The following is a 20774-nucleotide window of genomic DNA, read 5'->3' as shown; positions in this document are numbered from 1 at the left end:
GCATGTTTGTATCAAGTGTATTATTTATGGTCAGAAAATTGCTGCCTGTGGTTTATTTTAAAATGGAATTTGCATACACACCCCGTATAAACTTTCAGCCAGCCACAGTCGACAATAAAAGGTTTGTAACTTCCTTCTCCCCGCATGTTAGAGGCTTACTTTTACAAGTGGTGTGTTATATTATTCAGAGTCTTTGCTTTACATCTGCACTTACACTGATTAGGCTCCCCTTTTCTGCGTATAATTCCTGCTATAAGAAATCAGCCCTGATATAATGATAATGGTCGGTAGGTGTGGGGGTTGCAGTCACAGAGGAATGAAAACTAGCCTGCAGAGCTCCCCTTAAAGCACACTGTGTTTAAAATCATGCTATTTGATCAGCTGTATTTCCTGTGAGAAAATAATTGAATTTGTTCCCAGCTGTCAGGGTCCTTCATAGGATATGGAGTGAATTCTGTAGGAATTATGGATTTATTTTTCGAGATGCACACATAAGAATGAGCTCTCTTGTGCTTGTTACGTTCCCACATGGCTGGAAAAGCTGCAATGTTTTTGAATTACAATAGCTGGAGACTTATGGAATTCTGTCTCTGCGTGCGCATGTGCGTGTGTATTTCTGTTGAATGGCAGCAGCATTCAGCGGGAGATATTATGATTCGAAATATCCAGCTGAGGCACGCCGGGAAGTACACGTGTGCCGTGCAAACCAAGGTGGACAGCATCTCCATCGCGCTCGACTTGATTGTCAGAGGTAAGTAGCGACACGACTGCTGAAGACAGAAGAAGCATCCCAGTGATTAATGTTTACATGTGACTGGTTGTGCCTCGCTGATAAAGAAATAATGGGATGGCGTAGGGAAAAAAGGAGGCAAAGAGAAGTTTCTTTCCTGGGGGAAATTTACTGTCTAATTAGACCAAATCGCTCCCAAAGGTTTCACACTGACGCTGACTTTGCTACTGTGGCCGCAGGTGCCAGAACCAACGTGGCTCAACCATCTTTCTATCGCTACCTGATTTACATTTTTCCCCCTTCCTCCATCTGCCTCTCTATCTCTCGCTTCCCTTTTCCTGCCTGGCTGTGCCATCTATCAGGTCCCCCAGGCCCCCCCACCAGCGTTCATGTAGAAGAAATCATTGATACCACAGCCTCTCTGTCCTGGAGGCCTGGTCCTGATAATCACAGTCCAATTACAGCATACACCATCCAGGCCAGGACACCGTTCTCCCTGGGGTGGCAGGCTGTCACCACAGGTAAGCTCGCTCCAACCAGCCGTGGCCTCCTCCAATCACACAGTGGAGGAGCGGCTCTTCATTCTGCCTCGCCTGTGAGATTATTGAAGATGTGATTTTTACCCCACGACCAAGCACTATGCAATTGTAGCGTAACCATTGACCGCCATTTTATCTGACTCCTGGGAGTCCTGACACATGAGTCTCATCCTGATGATGAAGCCTGTTGCCAAAGCTGCAATTTGATATTGTAGTTAAGCGATGACACTGTCTATTCCCCTACCACACAGTGCCTTTAATGGCCCCTCAACATTTATGCATGACTGGATAAATGTGCATTTATCCCACACGGTATACTTTGTTCTATTGATATTTTGGGGAATTAAGGGCACTTTAATCTAAGATAGGTTTACAGGCCTCATTGATTTACCTCATCAGGATCATATCTTTGGAAGAGAGCTATAATATGCAGGTAGACAGAGATCCTCCATCACCAGAGAAAATGGGCTTTTTTTCCCTCCAGACTTTGTGCATTACAGTTATTTTTATGCTTTCTTAAATGTCCAGCAAAGGGACTATATCAATATGTCCAAAATATCAAGTTGTTGGGCAACATTTCATATGAAAGGGGTTTATGTGTCCTGGTGATGGTGGAGTCCTACCCTCCCTCTTATCTTTAATCATGCTTCATACTTCACCTTTCGTGGCTTTTGTGTTTCCTACCAGTCCCCGAGGTGGTGGCTGGCCACCAGCTGAGAGCTACCGTGACAGAACTGAGTCCCTGGGTGGAGTACGAGTTCCGAGTCTTGGCGAGCAACACCATCGGGACCGGCGAGCCTAGCAAACCATCTAAACAAGCCAGGACAAAAGGAACCTGTGAGTATTTCTGGGTCCTTCAGCCCCTCAACCACTGGCGTCAGTGGCATCATTTACTTTTGGAGACATTTGCTGATGATTAATGGCTTTGAACGTTACACCTGTCCTCGGTTTGGGTGGAACAAAACAAACCCATTTCTACATGCGTGAAACAAACACGGCTGAGCCGATCCCTCTTCTTCTTCTTCTTCGTCTTCCAGATCCGAAGGTCACGCCAGCTAATGTGAGCGGAGGTGGCGGCAGTCGTTCTGAATTAGTCATAACATGGGAGGTAAGCGAGCTGGAGCAAGACTCCTTCACCCATGCAGGAAGGGGCCAGACGTCATTATTCTGGGTGGATGTGGGCTCCGCTTTCATTAATAACAGCTGAATGGCTTAATGTATGGCATTTCATTTTTAAGAACACAAAGGCAATAACTGCCGCTGTCACCCAGGGGAGAGAAAAATAGTTTGAGCCCTCAATACGATAATTGAACTTCTTTCTTTCTTTCTTTCTTTCTTTCTTTCTTTCTTTCTTTCTTTCTTTCTTTCTTTCTTTCTTGCTTGCTTGCTTGCTTGCTTGCTTGCTTGCTTGCTTTTGCTCTCTTTCTTTCACTCTTTCTCTCCCTCTTTCTCTCCCTCTTTCGCTCATTCTTTCTTGCTTTCTCTCTTTCTTTACTTGGAGAAACTAAAAAAAAGGAAATAATTCAAATCCATCCATTTTCTAACCAGCACTTAATTATGGTCATGCGGGTGATGGAGCACGTCCCAGCAGTCAAGGCAGAATAAACCCCGGACAGGTCACCAGTCCATCACTGGGCACACACCATTTATTCCTCTGGGTAATTTACAGTGTCTAATGTGTGCAGGCTGTGGGAGGAAATAGCTGGAATCAAACCTTGTTATTAGTGGATGTGGTGGACGTGCATTATTAACCTGATACATTACATACCAAATGTATTCCATAGTAATGGATTTGTCCTGCAACACTTTATAGTCACTTGATTTGAAAAGGATTAAATAAAATCTCTCACTTAATAGATTTGCACTCTTCGTGGGCCAAAATTGGCAGGCTGTTGTATATTTTGGTTGAAAAATGTAACATTTTGATCCTTTCCTGCAGCCAGTTCCGGAGGAGTTCCAGAATGGCCCGGGCTTTGGGTATGTTGTGGCTTTCCGGCCACATGGGGCGACGGGATGGATGCAGGCGGCCGTACCTTCAGCTGAAGCCTCCAGATATGTCTTCAAAAACGAGAGCATCCAGCCTTTCTCGCCCTTCCATGTGAAGGTTGGGGTCTACAACAACGAGGGGGAAGGGCCCTTCGGACCTGTGACCACTATTTACTCTGCTGAGGAGGGTGTGTATCATCTTGCGTTATTCCATGCATGATGCATGATGCTCACCCCCCTTATTGAATAGCTATAAAGCAGGTTTATAGGGCCGTATATCTCCAAAAATCACTCAGTCGATATATTTTCTGCAGAGCCTGGCCGAGCGCCTACGAGAGTCCGTGCCAAAAGCCTCTCTGCATCTGAGATTGAAGTTTCATGGAAAGCTCTGCCCTGGAGTGTCAGCAAGAGGCGAGTGCTGGGCTTTGAGGTGAGTTACCCGAAAATAGATGTTGTTTATTCTCTTATTCCTCTGTTCATAGTGTATTTTGGTTTGCAAGCACCTGCCTCACGCTGAGATTGAGTCTTGTTCTCTTCTATTATTGATTGGTCTTGCAGGCTCATGCACCTTGGGCACAGAAGATTATAGCTTACTGCATGCAGAGTGGCCCAGCCTTGCCCCGTGCTTGTGGGTTTAGCTGTGTTCCTCTTGTTTAGCTCAGTACTGTAACCACCCTGATTAGCGTACTGATGCAATGCTCTGAGGGATAGAGCGTTTAGCTTCTAATCCACACAACAAAGCAGTTTCACACGGTGGCTTTGTGCTCAGCTCGCTCTTGTAGCTTCACTTCCGCTCATTTTTTTGTGATCCAAAAAATGTGAATAAAGGGAACATTTTCATGTACGGATTGCAAGAAGTGCCAGAATAAATCATTGACCACTCAAAGTCAACAGAGGAGCCTGGCCTGAGCAAACCGTTCCTGCGAGGAAGGGCAAATAATTCGTGCTGTCGAGCGTGCCGTCCATTTCAGTGCTGACAAACAGCGTGACAACAAAAATCTGCTGTCAAGGGAAGACGATACCAGGGGGCTTTCTGGGATTTTTAAAAAAAAATTAATATTATTATTTATTTTGCCTATTCTTATCTTTTAAGTAATGAATCACATTTGAGAGACACAACTGACACTTGTGATAAGTCAAAGGTGCCGGCGGCTGCATCCTCACTCCCGTTTCCAGACTGAATCTCAACCCATTTAATTTGACATTCTCCCATTTCTGGGTTGTGTTCCTATTTTGATGAGGTGTAACAGAACCCCTTTAAAGTGTCTAGTGTTTATCCTGCTCTTTCTGCCCTGTCACTTTTCAGGTGAGGTACTGGAGTAGAAGTGAGAAAGAAGATATGGCCAGTGTGCAAAGGACTGTAGGAAATCAAACATCCACTGTTATCCGCGGGGTGAAAGGCAGCACCACATATTACATCTCAGTGCGGGCGTATAACACTGCTGGAACAGGACCTCCAAGCAACACTGTCAATGTCACCACCAAAAAGCCACGCGAGTATCTGATTAAGCTGTCCGTTATCAACACACGGGTCATCCTTTGTTTGAGGTGAATAACGTTTTTTCTTCCTTTTGTAGCTCCCAGTCAGCCACCTGCTAAAGTCATGTGGAATACATCAGACTCCAAGATAATATTAAACTGGGAGCGGGTCAAAGCCCTGGAGAATGAGTCCGAGGTCACCGGGTACAAAGTAAGCAACAGAGCTCCTGCCGTTATCAGAAAATTGTGTCTGTTGCTCCGGCTTACGCGCGTGGCTTTACTTTTGTCATCAGGTGCTCTACAAAAAGAATCGACACAGTCACCCCAATGTCATGGAAACCAACACCACCTCCGTGGAGCTGGCTCTGCCCACTGATGAGGATTATATCATCCAGATAAAGCCATTTGGAGAGGGGGGTGACGGCAGCAGCAGCAAGCAGATCACCATCCCAAGGATACCAGGTCAGTGGAGAGCTAGTTAGTGCCTCCCTCATGGCTGAATCCTCTACTCCCCTGCTGGTGCTGTCTTGCCAGAACATATTAGCTATCATCACCTTCAACAGGACAGACGGAGCAAGAAAATAACGTGTTACATGAGGCATTTGCAGAGGTCTAATCTCCCCATGACTGCAACGTGCTGTACTGTTCTTACAGTTCAACGGGTTTAGTTCCTTTAGGACTGAATTATGGGTTACATTCTTGTAAACATAGGTTTTGGAGGCTTATACAAAGCATGCAGTGATTGTCTGTGCTTCAGAGACATTTTTTACGCAATAATGGATCCATATTGTATTTGACTCCTCCACTCTGACTCATTGCTTGAATGTCTTGGTAATAGTTACCGTGGCTCTCTGAAAAGAGAGAGATTTCATAAAGAGTCAAAGGTTAAGCCTGGAAATTGGCATAGTTGAGAATGTAAGACACACTTCCACCTTTCATGATTTGCAGGCTTGGTTTACCAATGTTTGGGTTTATTCACAATAGCGTGCTACTGAGACAGTGAGAGGCTCGGCTGGTGCGCTCTGATTTCAGGCAGGAGGCAGAGTGCTGAGCAGAGATAGGACAGACCCAATCGAATGCTTTCGAGTTCCCCACATGCTGTGTGAAGTAAAGTAATCCAATTACATTTAAGGGATGTTATGTCACTTGGACAATTTAATGAAACAAATGTGAATTTCTAACAAAAAAAAGTTTGGCTCCATCAGGTCAGAGAGCTGATGACGTATGCTTTCACGGCGAAGCATTAACCACTTATTTTTCCTATCTTTTCAGGCACCAACGCAGTCGGCTCTGCATCCAAGGTTTCCACTTTATCAGCGCTCAGTACAATAGCGCTGTCTTTCACAGCACGGACATCTTTATGACAAACAGCTTGCAGCAGATATTGCATCTGACGTGCTGACAGCTCTCCAGCGGAACACAAATGCAGCCCACTCTGGTGTAACTAGACCCATTCATTTAGAATTTAAAGAGGAAAATGCTGAGAAAGAAGTAGAACGAGATGATTGAGACCCTACAGCAACCTTGCAGGCTAAGTAATGTTGTGACTATGTTGTTACCAAAGCAGCTTTCATAACACACAGTGGAGGAAAATGTCCGATATGCATCATTTTGTATGACATGTTGAGCTTTTATAGATTTTTTTAAAATTAATTTTAAGTCAGTTTTGACCTTCCAGCGTGAGAACAATAAAGTGCATGGCACAAAATTCCAGTTTGTTTTCCAGTTTGAGGACACAAATGCGATTTTGCATCATTTAAAAAAATCTAAAAATCTCATCTTTGGTTCTCGCAGAACAAATTTAAAAAATGACGCTTCAAAAACGAAAACACCTTAGCAGTTTAGGTTAAGCAACATGTAACAATTAAAATTATTTTCTGGTCCTTTGTCAAAAGACAGGTTGGTCTTTCAGCATCAACCTTCTTACCTTACCCTTCTTACACACAACAAGAAGCAACATGAATTTTAGATTTTCCCGCTACATTAGGTGACAACACAGTGTCAGGATTTATGGAAGTGACATATTGGAGATGTGAAGGTCTGGCGACAGCTCACTGCTGAAGTATCGTGTATTTGAGTGTTATCATTCCTCTTGTCCACACTGGCCTTTGCTTGGCAGCAGAACTCTACTCTTAGTCTATGATGGGGTAAAATCCACTGCTGGTTTAATGCCTACAAGTAAATCACTGACTTTAACCTTTGAAATCACAAACCTAATTTGCAGGATGTATCTCTATAGTCCAATATAGGTTTGCCTTTTCTTTCAGCAGACCAGGGCTGAACGTCTCGTTACTGCCTGCTGAACTCACTAATATAATGTTTGTTAGGAGGAGTGTGCATTACTTTATGGAAGTGCTTGATGGCCATTATTGACAGCCTGGATGATTACATAACTATAACCTTTTGCATTTTGGCTGTTGTTATGCTTTTGGTGTAATTTGGCAATGGGATAAGGCCTCTCAAAAAGACAACAGAACCCATGAATCCATTGAAACCATTTAGTTTTAGAGCCTCTCAGACTCCCCTGGGTCCTCTCCATTGGGCCATTGACCTGTGCTGATCATCAGACCACCCCTGTGGCTGTCTCACGCTCCTCGTTCTTTCGGTTAGCCCTGTGTGTGGAGCTATTCTTTGCCTTCTGTGTGCCTCATCATATGTTCAAAATCCTCAGGTCCTTTAAGAGCCTTAAACTTCTCATATGTATATCGAAAACACCGAAAACATATAACCATGGAGCAGCTGATGTAATGTTTACGTGCTGCTGTGTTGACATATACTGGATGTGGGCGGGATTCGAAAGAGGGGGGGCACTCATTTTTGCAAGCAAGATTACCGAGGTCAGGCCACAGCTTTGCATCTAGAGGTCAAAAGAGGGTCTGTGGTGAGTTTTTATAGGTGTGTATTGGTGATGAACAACGATGCTGCTGAACTTTTCCTTTTCCCATATTCTGCTGATACCACGTGGGAGTGATGTGCTCCAGAGGCACGGTGCAGTCTGTATGTAGCTTGTAATCCAGTCAAGTAGTCTGTCCTTTAAAGGGAAGTGTACCGTAGGCTACTGGGTCAGAATCATGCATCAAACGTGTAATATACTGTTTTGTATTCTTCAAAACATTTATATTTAAGAAAAAAAAAATCTTTCTAAAGAGACAGTTTACTTGGTTTTTATGTAACAGATCTGTTTCATACTGTAGCTGTTTGCCCGGCATGACTGTACTTTGTTGTCTCTTCTATCTGCAAACAGGCTGAATGGCTTTAGGAACACGCCAGGCAAAAATGCATCTGATAGGTTTGTGTATAGTTTGTGCGCCATGATTTCTGGACCATGGTCGGCTCTGTGTCTATGCTTCTTCTGTCTCAGTCAACCCATCTGGATCTGCTGCCCATATTCATCCTACATGACAGTTTCCTCTGTCGTCGTTTGTTGTTTATACTGTGTTAATAAAGTTTATTGATTTATAGGACAATGTCGAGCTCTGCTGGTCCATTCGTCAATTTCTATCATTATTTTGGATCTGACATATCGGAGTTTTCTTCCCTCTGGGTATGGCTTTTTCTCAGAATAAAGCTAAATTGAATCACAACAGTCAGTCACAACAACAGATTAAATGTGGATGAAGCTTAAATGTTAAGGTTAACGTAGCGAATCCTGTAACAAATCTCATTCCATAGGTTCGATTCAAAGGGAGTTCATTTACAGCAATGCATCACAGACTCTTCAGTAGATTTAGGTATGCTGGTTAATCTTTTTCTTAACTGCACACCCAGAGCTATTAAACATTGGCATTTGCAGGCCTAGTCCTGTTTGAGATCATTTTGAAGGGTAACAGACTTGGGAAAAACCTCCCACAGAGTATCAGACTTAATTATGCATTTTGTGACTTTAATCATTGCCAGTAATATCTGCAAAAAAAAAAAAAACGGGTAAAATTGATGGACTCGATGGCACCAAGACTGCACAAATTCAGACCTCAATCCCGCTACACAATGCGAAATTGGGAGAAGAACACCACACAGAACAATACAAACAAGTAGTTAGTTTTCCCTTTACTTACCTTTAACTGTTATCGAAGCAAGCTTGAATTACACTTTCGGATTTAAAGAACACGCTTTCATTTTTCCAGATGTAACTTCTTTATTATCGGGAGAATCTCTCTCCCCTTCATTCAGAATCAGAGACATTTATTTATGCATGTATGTTTTCCATTTAGTTTGAATGCAAATACAGCAAATACACACCACCAAGCACTGGGGGGGGGGGGGGGGGGGGGGGGGTGTAGAGCAAAAGGAAGAGGAGAAAATGAAGACGGAATTGAAAGAGTGGCACCGTTTGGTGCTTCTCACAGAACACAATCTAGGATCTGTGATGCTGGTTTTCTACATTTGTGGGCCCAGTGTTCACCTTCCTCAGCCTTACATTCTTCACAAGACATTAACTCACTTTCATGACCGACAGCTCCTCCTCACCTTGGAATGAAGGTTCAGGTCGATTCTCCATTCGCCTGATGATGGTGATTAACAGCACTTTGAGTTGTGGCTTGTGCTCCCGTAACCACAACTCCAAACTTAAGGCACCCGTTCGTGGGACATTAGTGCTGCACCGCTGTCCTCTGCATTGTGATTTGTCTCTTCAACCAAACACACTGGTGCACTGGTCAGTTCCTACCCAGCATACAGGCTAATACAAAGTAGTACAGATGTATCTTGGGGTCACCACCCCTCACTTTTAATGCTTTTAATGTCTTTTCTCCTCCATCAGTAGTGTGTCCATTACAGCAGAGACATGTCATTCTGTGGTGCTATCACTGCAAGTAAGTGCCTTCACAATAGTCCAGTGTCACGAGCAGAAATTAATTATACTACACAGATAATCACAAAATAGTTTTGTTTTTTTTGTTTTTTTCAGAGACATTAACAGCAGGTCAACATATTCAACCCAAAGGACTGGAGATTAGAGGACAAGGGTGAGAAAAGCTGTGGAAAATTGATGGAAGTCACGGAAAAGCTCCTTTAAATGTCACTAGCTCTGCGTAAGAGGTCTTATTTGCGCTTCGGTATGCACGAGAGTTCACAGTTTTCTCCCTTTTAGAGGACACGCAGGATAAGAACAATGATTGCTTATTGCAAATCAGGCGAGCAGAGCGCCTCACTGCTTCAGCCATCCGAAGCATATAGTTAGCCTCAATGATGGTGGTACAGTTAGCTAGGTGGGGGGGGGGATCTATTGGAGGAAGTCCCATGTATGATAGTGGCTGCATAGTAACAGTATTAAAGGTCATCCAGGGTTTGGTGGAACATGACAGTTGTGGTTAGTGTTGTGTCACGGTCGTCTCACCCTTGATTCTTAGCGTTGTCAGTGAGAGGAGAGGGGCAGAAAAAGCATTCACCGCTCCCTAATTATCAATAAAGTCTCGTACACTTTGACTTGAATGTTTAGCCAATGCAAAACATGAATGATGATCTAGTCATTTTGAACATTTCAGGCAGTACATGTGAACATGGTGGGTTCACCTAAATGGATCATTAATTTTAGTATTGCTCCTGAAGATTATAGTTTTCAGTTTATTATTTTGATTTAAAAGCAAAGGATTTGTATCAGAAAATATAGATGTTATCTCAGAGAGTAAGCTGTTATCCTAAACACGTTAGTGTTAGCCTCTTGTAACCATGTTTGTTTTTCTATTTTTTTCTGGATTTTCCACTCGGTTACATGGAAGGTTAGTAGGCCTGTTGATTTAGGATGCATTGCAGATAAAGGTTCAAATAGCTCCCTAAATTCAGACAATGCAAGTATTAGCAGGTGGCCCTCCATATGTGCAGCAAGCAAAACATTTACAGCATGCTACACTGCCCCCAAGTGGCTGCAATAATTATGTCATATGCGTGATTGTGAAAATCAGGGGGGGAATCAAGTTATTTTTTTAAGATCTTCAGGAAATCACATTTTTTAGAGCATACATAGAGAACTATGTTCATGCAGCACAACTGAAATGTCCAAAAAAATCCATCTTGAAATAGAAGGGGGGGAAAGATAGCAAATAAAATGAAACATCACATTTCTAGTGATAGTTTAGATATAGCCTTATTACAATTTAAAATATTCCTAAAACCTTTTTTCCTTAATGTGCTGTAGGTGGTGAGATGACACTGGTAACAATGAGCAGAGACAGTGGGACTAGGACAGTTTCTACGGTGGAGACAGGAAACAGAAAGAACAGTTCCAGCTGTTCGCTGGAGTGTTGCACATCTGGATCCACATTCACTGTGACAGCATTCTCCAAATGCGCTCTGGCCCATCATCTCGGTGAAAGTAATATACTGTTTAAAATGTAGATTTTTTTTCATTCCCTCAGCTATTTTGCAATTAAGTCATGCAGATCATAATTGTTGGATATTATACATACTTCATAAACAAGCGAACACTGGACATAAATTAAACCCTCTATAGATAAAAATGTAAAAAGCTATTAAGACAGCTGTCGATTATACTGAAGGAGTCACAGCCAGAAAACCACACGGCACCAGTCTCCTCACCTCAGCCCTGCTATCACCACATGCAAACCTGCTTTCCTGTCCTGTTTATCCACTGCAGGCGTGACAGTCGCACAGGGCCGGTGTTTGGATACGCGTGGTCCTCGGGCTCCAAGTCAGGCGAAAATGTCATAAATCGCTGCAAAACAAATTTCCTCTTACAGAGGCGAAATTAAATAGTGACTGATGTGACCAGCTTTCCTTTCTATCACGCATCACTCTGCTTGAATAGAGCTTGAGGTAAATAATCCAAAAAAATGAGATTTCCTGTTCCACTAGTAGGTGGAGGGCTGGGAAGGTCCAGGACAGGAGTCTGATATACAGTTGCTTTGAAAAAAGGGGCAGAAGTGGCTACTGCTTCATGGAACAAGTCTCTAAATCGAGAAGGCAGGCTAGAGAGTCCTCCTGTCCAGCTGATGGAGCACTGCAGGGAGGGTCACACAGACGGAGGATCCTCTCCCCTAAAGTCAAGAGCCACCACGACCAATCATGACTGCAATCACACAGAGAGGTCATTGGCGTTATCGCGCGAGCGCAGGCACGTTTAGATGTAAAGGCCTGCTGTGTTTATTTCCGATAAGGGCAGCGGTTTGAGGCCGAGCCTACCTGAGCTCTGTGCGGAAGCTCCTCCGTTGGAGACTCCGTTTCCCTGATAACCACTGCTTTTGTCACCAACATGTCGGGGTGTTGCTGCTTGGCCTCTTGTATCGCCATAGCAAGGGCCTACAGGGGCCACAGTGTCAACGTTCACACAACGTTCCTATTCCTGTCACACCTCATGTTTCTCACCTGATGCTGGTCCACGTCATCATCCCCCGTGATGATGATCCTCTTCTCAATCCGAGTCTCCGAGTAGCCTCCTTTCACAGTCTAAGAAATGAATAAAACCAAAATTAACAAAATGAAAAACGATTCCGTTAAAATCATCACCATTGTGAGTAGGATGAATGCAGAAAGGACTGATTTCTGTTGTTAATGTTTCACATCTGTTGCATATTTTGTTGAAAACATTATAATCTGAGGGCATATTTACAGTTAAGAGCGGGAGAAAGACTGAATGTCTTCATGTTCTACCCACAATAAAGACATTTAAAGAGGAGAGACTGTTTTTATTGCTTTCTAAATCAGGACAGGATGTTGTTCACACCATCTGCATCCACTTGAATGCTTTTAATTGTTATATCAAGTGTTACATGTGAGAATCCCAATCCCGGTAAAACCAAATATGTATGAGTCGTATATCTGATGGCATCATCTGAAGTGTTACCTTGGTAACTTGTGTTGTGGTAGCTGAGGTGACGTTGTCAGCGGTGATGGTCAGCGGGGACATGACGGGATCCTTCTCCTGGATACCAGCCTTGACCTGCAGCCCATTCATTAGAGGGGAGGTCACATACACACATAAGTATACACCTTACACTGGCTCATCTGTGTAACATTTAGTTTATGCACGTGTCGCCCTGCATACATACAGGTGAGCCATTTTGTTTCAGGGCCGCCGGAATCTCTCGTGGATTGACAATTTCATAGTTCTGAAAGAGGGACAGAAACTTGAGAATCCAACTTATTTCACATGTAGGTATGTATTTATTTATTTTAACACATAAAGCATAGATCCTGACACTAGTTAACTGTGGAAATCCCACAAATATTCTTAAGATGTTGGAATTTACATATAGTTGAAATGGCATACAAATGTAAAAAATAGATATTACTGATTATAAGGGTAATGGGCACCGTTCTCATCAGTTTATCTGTACAGTGAATGAATTTCAGGGTGCATTCGTGCATTCAACAGAGTGAAACTCCAACTGTGTACAATACCGCCCCCTGCTGGCTTAATGGTCTCATTGATCTGTTATTGAGTGACGTAATCATCCGTTTACTGCCCTCACAGGCACACAATAAATTCTATTTAACAGAAGTCTGGCACTTCAAAAGCATCCTTTCTGCGTCAGTGCCTAAGTTCATCCAAAGCATTAGCTGGCAAAAGAGCTCTGCAACACTTACATCTTAATCAGGCACTTGAGGCTCAGCCAGCAGAGTTCCCACCTGTTTTCATCATTCCCCTTGAAATACTGTTAATACTTTAATCTCCCCTTAATGATGCTAATATGGCAGCCCTGTCTGGGCAACATGTCTTTACATCTCTGAAGCGGTAAAATGTCTTCCCCCTTTGACTTCTAGATCACTTTTGGGGTCACAGGGAGGGTGCGGGGCCATTACATCCAGGATACATCCCCGAATGAGTAGCCAGGTCATGGCAGAGTCCTATGGTTTGGTGCCTTGCTCAAGGGTATCTCCTATCTATTTATTAGAAAATGTTCCATATACATATGTTCCATATTTTATTATAATTATTACCTGGAGGGAGACATTCATGATGTTGGAATGCAGCTCCGATCCATTTGTATGCGTCTCGGACTTTGAGTCGGTCCTCTTCAGCATATGGGCCACATTCACAGCACTGGAGTCTTTCTTTGCCACAGGAGGCTGTGGGACACAAACAATAAAAAAATAGTCAATTTCTTGACTGCAGGACCTCTGAAGACTGGGAGAAAATGAGCATTGCTCCCGATTTTATTGCTGGAAAACTGTGTAATGGAATATTTAAATGGACAGTTACATGCAAACAAATGTGCAGCAGCAGATAATTGTAAGGAACTAAAACAACAGATGAAAATAAAAGGTATAAATGTCTCATGAATGAATCCATTAAAGAAAGAAAAAACATGAAGGTTTCAGGCAGAATTAAAGAACTGAAATTTGACCAAATTTAACAATGGAAAGACAACAAAAAAAGGAAAAGGAACGGCTACATAATAATGTGGCAACAAGTCCAGCCAGGGAGGGTGAATCCATGGGATGATGAGGAAGAAAATATCCCTTTGTCTACCTCATGCTGCGCTCCTTCCTCAGGAGCTTTCTCTCCATCTACGGGAGACTTGTCTCGAGAACCCATTAAACGTGCCGAGTAGAATCGAGATGTTTCCTCAAAGTCCTCCCGGCCGACCTCGGGCTGGCGCGCTCTCTCTCCCAGCTCTGACGGTCCCTTCGACAAGTCCTCTACGCCAGAGTGAAGGTCCATGATGACTGTAAAATCCACTTCTGCCTCCAAACTGGAGGTGGAGCTGACAGTCATGCTGGAACACTTGCGCTCGATGCCCAGGTGAGTTTCCTTCATGCAGGCCAGCGTGTCGCGCTCCAGCTCCTCCTCTGAGGTTATATTGGGCTGGGGACGCCTGTCTCCAAGTTCCCTCTAGGGCAGGTACAGACATGGGATCACCACTCAGGGGTACGTGTTGAAGGGATATAGGTAGGGAATGGCATGGAGTGGGATGGAACATAACCCTGATGTTTGCAGGAATCGCTATATTATTATTATTATTATTATTATTATTATTATTATTATTATTATTAGCATGGAAAGTGTTTTCTTCCCTGGGCCCATGAATAGAGAATAAGTATTGAATTATACTGGTGACTAAGTGTAGGGCCCAGGGTACATCAGTGGGTGGCACTCTTTTATTGCAGTGGATTCTGCCACTCCTAAAAGTGTTTAAGTATATCAGGCTGAACTGAGCCGGCTGCACTTTCAAACTTGTCTAAACTGACGTGCAAATTGAAAAAGGTCAGAAGTGGTAATATCTGTTTAAAGGCGTGAAAATGTCAGCATTGCGGTGGCCCCGGGGGCGGTTGGATGACACGTTCACCTCACTGACACATACATGGTACCGAGGACATAGATGCAGGAGGTGGAACACACACACTGGTGGACTCGGATCATTACAAATGAAGCGGGCACTGACGTCACGGATAATATTTATGTACGAGGAGAAACTGTCAGAGTTTGTTAGCATGCTTGTGGTTTATGCAGACTGGGGAGGACAAGATGAGCAAAGCATCATCAGTTTAAATACAACAAATTAACCTTCAAATCAGCAAAGGGCTCCTCATAAATGGCAGGAGTAGAGGCAGGCTCCTGTGGGGAGGGGAAAGCAGAGGAAGAAACAGAGAGCACCTGTAGGTTAGCACAGGCAGAGGTGGCGAGCAGGTCCACACCCTACGCACACACAAACACAAGTTCGGCAGGCAAAGCCTGACTGGAGCTGGAAAATCGAGAGAAGAAAAATCACACAGAAAGAGCTTTCAAGTAGAATTCTGTATTTTTGGAGTCAGGTGCACGTGAATTGACCTCCGAGCCAGCGGAGGGCCACTGAGACTGTGCAGATCCAGTCAGATCCAAAGAGATTCAGGCACAAATATCTATTAAGTATCTCACGGCAGCGGCGCAGAGAACCATTCAGGTCAGAGGGCACCAAAGAGGTGAGTCGACGCCACAGAAGGTCAGAGTCTCTGTTAGAACCGACAGAGACTCGAAGACATTCATGCAGGTCAAGTGTTGCAGCATAGCAGCTGTTTACTGATCAACTCGGAAAGTGTTGCAACCTCACACACCTTGAATTTCAAGGGAATATTGAAACATTGCCCAACAATAAATGTCTAATAAAAAGGGATGACGGCAGTAAAAGCCTCGCAAAAAGGCTGAATAAATGAGGCCATCCAAATGGCAGGAGAAGTAAATATTCGCTCTCCAGTTTCAATCTGATCTTTCTGTGATTTTGTGCGCAGCGCGACACCTCTCCTCGTACCTGTTTAATCCAATGCAAGAGCTCCAGTCAGATGAAAAGGTGGGAAATGATCAAAGCTGTCGCATCTGTTTACTTCAAGTTCCTTTTCGTTCCAGTGCCAAAATGCGAGCAAGCTCCTAATGATACCAAAGGTGAAATGACAGCTGCAAAACTGAGTGTCAGACACTGAGCTGTGGTGTCTGACTGCTCGCTGCCTGGAAAGGCAACGTGTTAGCTTTCTATTCAGGCGTGGAAATGACGCCTCTGATTTCTGAGTGCCACAGTTCTGCAGGGTGAAAAGGACAGTTTTTGAATTTTGATGCTGAAGGTCAGCCTCATATAGGTTCTGAGTTATACCAAGATTTTATTCCTGACTATTGTTCCAAGATAAATGATGTATAAACAACATCATTTCAGCTTATTGTTTGCTATTGTTTGTTCTGTACTTCCAGGGGGAAAATGGCAGGGAGAACTCCAAAAGGCATCCAAATTGTGATGACTCGAAGGTCTTACTTTTGCCTTCTCACCTTCTCACAGAGGCAACTGCTGAAAGAGAATTTGGGCCTCATGAATTCAAAAAGGGGGGAAGACAAGACAACCAAAGGTTTCTTGTGTTTTTGAGTGATGAGCTGTGTAGCTTTGCCTTCTGGAAAAGTGTCCAGACTTTGAAATGAATGTTTTGGCCAAAAAGAGGAGCAAAAGTATGGCTCTGCCTATTCAAACAGGTATGATGGATGAGTGTTTTCAAATCACTGAAAACACAGACAAAAAAGAAAATGGCGTGCGAGTTTGTCTGAAGCTCATGCGATGCTTTATTTTCCAATGACTGAATAGCAGAAGCCGAGCAGTTACCGAGTGTCGTTTCTTGGCAGCCTCCAGACTTGGGTCCCTGCCGGCATTTCGGCTGTTCCGCAGTATTAGTCCAGACTCCCGGGCCTTCTGTGTTTTCACTGGTGGAGCGGGGGGAGCCATTTTGGGAAGACAAGAACCCTTTGAACTAAACCACTGACTCTCTGTAGACCCTCTACTGCTTTGATAGCTATCGTCCTGTAGTTCGTGTTTAGCGACACCCTCCATGTCTGCTGCAAACTCTGGGTGGAAGGAGGAGACATCAGCCCAGTTGAGCTCCGAATGTCCCTCTGGAGAGCCCACCGACCAGCGGTACTCTCTCCTAAGGGCCCGAGCGGGCTCATCGGGTCCTGTCCTGTCCTCTTCCTTACACGCCACGCTCTTTGAGCGTTCCGGCTTGAGAGGAACGATCCTGGTGATTTCTGACTGGTAGCTGCTGCCTGACAGCCGGTGGAGGGAAGTCTTCTGAACTCTGTCTCCCATGAAACCCTCCATATCCTCCCCCCCGGAACTGCTGATCCTCCTCTCGTGTGTCCTGACCTGTCGCAGTTTTACCTCGGCTAGCTCTTTGTTGTCAATAAGGCCCTTCCCTCTCACTCTCACCACACTCTCCCCTTTAACGCCTGCCGAGGAACTCTCGTGGATGGTTTTTCCAGGTCCGTTCACTGAACCTAACTCAATATCTGCTGACTCCGTGTGGCTTTCTTTCCTCTTCACCTGCTCCATTCCTGGAGTGGAGGCATGTCTGCCTTCCCCTGATGATAAATCCTCCTGTTTGCTGCCTTTACGGATCCGGCAGGCCTGATTCTCTTCTGATCCGTGCTCATCTTTAATCAACGCCACGCCAGATGACTGAAAATGATTTCCTGTAGCTGCTACATTTTCATCTGGACTGGAGCCGGAAGCCGAGCTCTCGTTTTCTTCTCCAGAATCACTGTCTCCTTTCTGGTAGCTGAGCTCAGGGGGCAGCCCCAGGTTTAAGCTCTGGGGTCTCCTTTTTTTTCTTGGTTTAGAAGCTGTTGGTCCCTTCATCAGGAGTGAGCCCAGGGCCACAGATTCTAAGGCTTCACATGGTTTATTTTGAAATTTGTCTTGAGACGAGTCTTCGTTTTCAGTTAATTGAACCACAAAACGACTTTTGTTGGCTAGGCCGGCCGCAGAGCACACATCTGCCTCTCTGGACAGATTTGTTGAAGGAAATTCATCACTATGGCTTTTCATTTCTCTCTTGTCATGTCCCGTTACCTCTTTATGTATCATCTTGGCAATTTCTCTCTCTTTTTCCAATTCCTTTTTCTCCCAGGAGGAGTCAGATGTGAAAAGTTTGTTCTTTTCTTCTGACCTCCAGTCATGGTCCTTCTGATAACTTTCTTGTTTTTCAATCAATACCCACTCCTCAGAGCCCTACATGTTGGTATAGATTAAACACAATTAGACAGACCAAAAACAGCTCCTGCAAATAACCAAATTCACGAAAGCAGGTCAATCACAGACACGAGTGACACACACTGAAATACCGAGAACATGCATTTACAATTAGTTGCATGCTGAAAGGTGATGGGTGGTGTTCTGTGAAAGGAAGCAGGATACAATGATACGGTAGTGGCATTGTAAATAAAGAAATATACCTCATGTGACAGTTAAAAAGAAAAATCACAATTTATTCACAGGTATTTTTCGTCTTCCTGTGAGTAAACTCTTAATTACTCTATTTGAACATTGAAATAAACTTGGAAATAAACATGACAGGCCATGCATACCGCAACATCAACACTACATTTTCCTCATGAAAGAACAACAACAACCTCAGGTGAAGTAACCAGAGTCTTCTGGATGAAACCCTCAACAGACAGGCTGTTAACAGGGTCCTTTCCTCCTGCTCCGCCCGCCGGCTGCTCCACAGGAAGGAGAAGAACAGCTGTTTAAGCTCAAGACCCAAATTGTGGAAGTGCAACAAGTTATGAAATGCAGGTGGAAAAGAAGGCGGAGCCGAGCCTAAATTATACAAGACAACCTCTTCTGCACTCCCTTCCACCTGACGCCCAGCTCATCTGCACACCTTATTCAGGAGATATTTGCAATGCAAATGAGGTTTTTTTGACACCCTAATCATAGACTTGGGTTCAACTGAATCCCTTTCTAAACAGTCAAAAGGATCCAGACATCCCAGTCTCTAATCTGCAGTCATATTATCATTGAATATCTGTGGATAATCTCAAATGTGATTATCCCTGAGATCAGTTGTGATGTGAGAGACATTTTAGGCTCTAACAAGATCAGGATCATCCTATCTCAACGCTTCAGTCCCACTACTCCATTTCCAAAACCCTAATTACCAAAGTGTGACCAAAAACCATCTGCAGCCTTTGAAAATGAAACACTAACTGTAAAGCAATAAAAATGATCAATGATAATTATTGCTTTAGCGCCTCAGTGTGAATCTCAAATCTTGAACCTGATCTCCTGAAGATGTTTCGCCTTGTCATCTGAAGCACCACTTACAGGTGTTGAGAATTATTCTAGTTCACCGGAGAAACGACCTTCATTATGCGCATCTTAGAAATAAATGGCTACGTTTTATGCACGTTAGAGTGAGCAGCCGTCATCACACACCCCCTGTCTGACCTGCCTGTGGGGGGAAATTTAATCAGTAACGACCTTCCCTAATTGCCTTCGTGTATGTTTTTCTATGGTGACAGGTTGCAGGCTACAATTATTTCAACACGAAAAGAAACACGAACACAAAAACAAGTCGGTCTGTGTGACAGAACGTGTCCAGATTTTCAAAAAAAAAATCTGAATTCAACATGACAGTCGTCCGAAGGGACTATCATTGGAGTGTCAAGTACTGAAGGCCATTTCACTGTCCACTGTGGACCCTAAAGCCCACAGCTCCCCTGACTCCCACTAACCTACACCCGTACTCACAGCCTTCTTCTCCGGTGTGCCGGTCGGGGAGGTGGCTGACAGACGCTTCTCCCGGTTCATCAGTTTGGTGCTGGGTTCCCTCAGGGTTCTCTTCAGCTCGTTGATGCTGGCCTGGTGCTTCAGCAACACATCCTTTGACTTATCCAGAAACTAGAGGAGGGGGAGAGAGATATGAAAATGTGTGCATTACAAACAGTTAAATCTGTAAACAGGTTCAGAGTCTGTAGAGCCGGTTGCTTATCTGAGCTGTTTAAAGTAGATTTTTGGGGTTCTTTTTTAACCCCCTACTGCTGCTCACCTGCACTACTACACTCCACCATTAGACTGCACAAAATAGCACAAAAAGGGGACACTCCGTAATCTGTTCTGACTTGTCCTTACCAGAAGATTTCAAAGAAGACAAAGAGCTAAATGTGTCAACGTCTTCTCTACGACTCATAGTCGGCAGGGTTTTATCAAAAAAATTATAAAGGGGGAAATTAAATAAAACCCATAAAGTAGAATAAAGAAGGTTTCATGTGCTCCAGCATTTTTAATGTCCAACTGCCCCACAGGTTGACACAGATCGGCATTTTCTGGACATTAAATTTTGAAAAGTAGTGCTTTTAAAACATTTTATTTGCATATTCAACTGTAATAACAAATCAGAATGAAATGTTCCTATTTAAACTTCTGTGCAGTCAAAGTGGTGAAAAACACGTAGTTTTAGAACTTAAAGATCAAAGAAGGGCCCATTTCTACCAACAGTACTCGAAGCTGTCAATTTGAAAAACATCCCAAATGAATAAATTAGAAAGGATGGTGAGAGCAGGCCAAAAAAGAAGGAGAAAGCAGTAGGAGTGAGGACAGATATTAGTACCTCCTGTTTGTGTCGAGGAGTGGTCTCCTGCTCCGACTGAGACAGCTGAGTTAGGACAGGAGAGTGAGTGAGCACGGCAGAGGTCAGAGGTGAACAAGTGCAGCATCACAGTTCCATGCAGAGAAAAGACGGAGGAAGGTAGAGTGGTGAGAGGGTAAACAAGCAGATGGAACAACAGCCTGGATCCTCAGAACCACTGAGAACGAGAACCATATTCACACACACCATACAAATGCAGATGA

At 43.9% G+C, this 20774-nt stretch overlaps 2 protein-coding genes across 11 annotated transcripts in view; one reads left to right on the top strand and one right to left on the bottom strand.

Moving 5' to 3' along the window:
• cntn4 (contactin 4) overlaps window positions 1–8196 on the top strand; it is a 102526-nt gene extending 94330 nt beyond the window's left edge. For 2 of the 3 annotated variants that reach the window (XM_029827151.1, XM_029827150.1), the window contains 10 exons: window positions 631–751; window positions 1093–1251; window positions 1957–2106; window positions 2307–2377; window positions 3209–3443; window positions 3570–3685; window positions 4562–4748; window positions 4833–4945; window positions 5028–5196; window positions 6007–8196. In XM_029827151.1, the coding sequence (XP_029683011.1) occupies window positions 631–751; window positions 1093–1251; window positions 1957–2106; window positions 2307–2377; window positions 3209–3443; window positions 3570–3685; window positions 4562–4748; window positions 4833–4945; window positions 5028–5196; window positions 6007–6098 (1413 nt within the window). In that variant the 3' untranslated portion in view covers window positions 6099–8196. The remainder of the gene's footprint in view (window positions 1–630; window positions 752–1092; window positions 1252–1956; window positions 2107–2306; window positions 2378–3208; window positions 3444–3569; window positions 3686–4561; window positions 4749–4832; window positions 4946–5027; window positions 5197–6006) is intronic. The other variant, XM_029827152.1, reaches the window with a different exon arrangement.
• A 638-nt stretch (window positions 8197–8834) lies between these two features.
• LOC101064134 (band 4.1-like protein 1) overlaps window positions 8835–20774 on the bottom strand; it is a 41936-nt gene continuing 29996 nt past the window's right edge. For 3 of the 8 annotated variants that reach the window (XM_029826587.1, XM_029826589.1, XM_029826588.1), the window contains 12 exons: window positions 20533–20577; window positions 19674–19823; window positions 18551–18637; window positions 16749–18149; window positions 15197–15247; window positions 14162–14524; window positions 13630–13758; window positions 12738–12797; window positions 12533–12628; window positions 12055–12135; window positions 11872–11988; window positions 8835–11758 (listed from right to left, as the gene is read on the bottom strand). In XM_029826587.1, the coding sequence (XP_029682447.1) occupies window positions 11753–11758; window positions 11872–11988; window positions 12055–12135; window positions 12533–12628; window positions 12738–12797; window positions 13630–13758; window positions 14162–14524; window positions 15197–15247; window positions 16749–18149; window positions 18551–18637; window positions 19674–19823; window positions 20533–20577 (2586 nt within the window). In that variant the 3' untranslated portion in view covers window positions 8835–11752. The remainder of the gene's footprint in view (window positions 11759–11871; window positions 11989–12054; window positions 12136–12532; window positions 12629–12737; window positions 12798–13629; window positions 13759–14161; window positions 14525–15196; window positions 15248–16748; window positions 18150–18550; window positions 18638–19673; window positions 19824–20532; window positions 20578–20774) is intronic. The other 5 variants (XM_029826592.1, XM_029826591.1, XM_029826590.1 and 2 more) reach the window with 5 other exon arrangements.

Source organism: Takifugu rubripes, chromosome 19, assembly GCF_901000725.2.
Source record: "Takifugu rubripes chromosome 19, fTakRub1.2, whole genome shotgun sequence".
NCBI lineage: Eukaryota > Metazoa > Chordata > Actinopteri > Tetraodontiformes > Tetraodontidae > Takifugu > Takifugu rubripes.
This window is presented reverse-complemented; position numbering and strand designations above follow the sequence as displayed.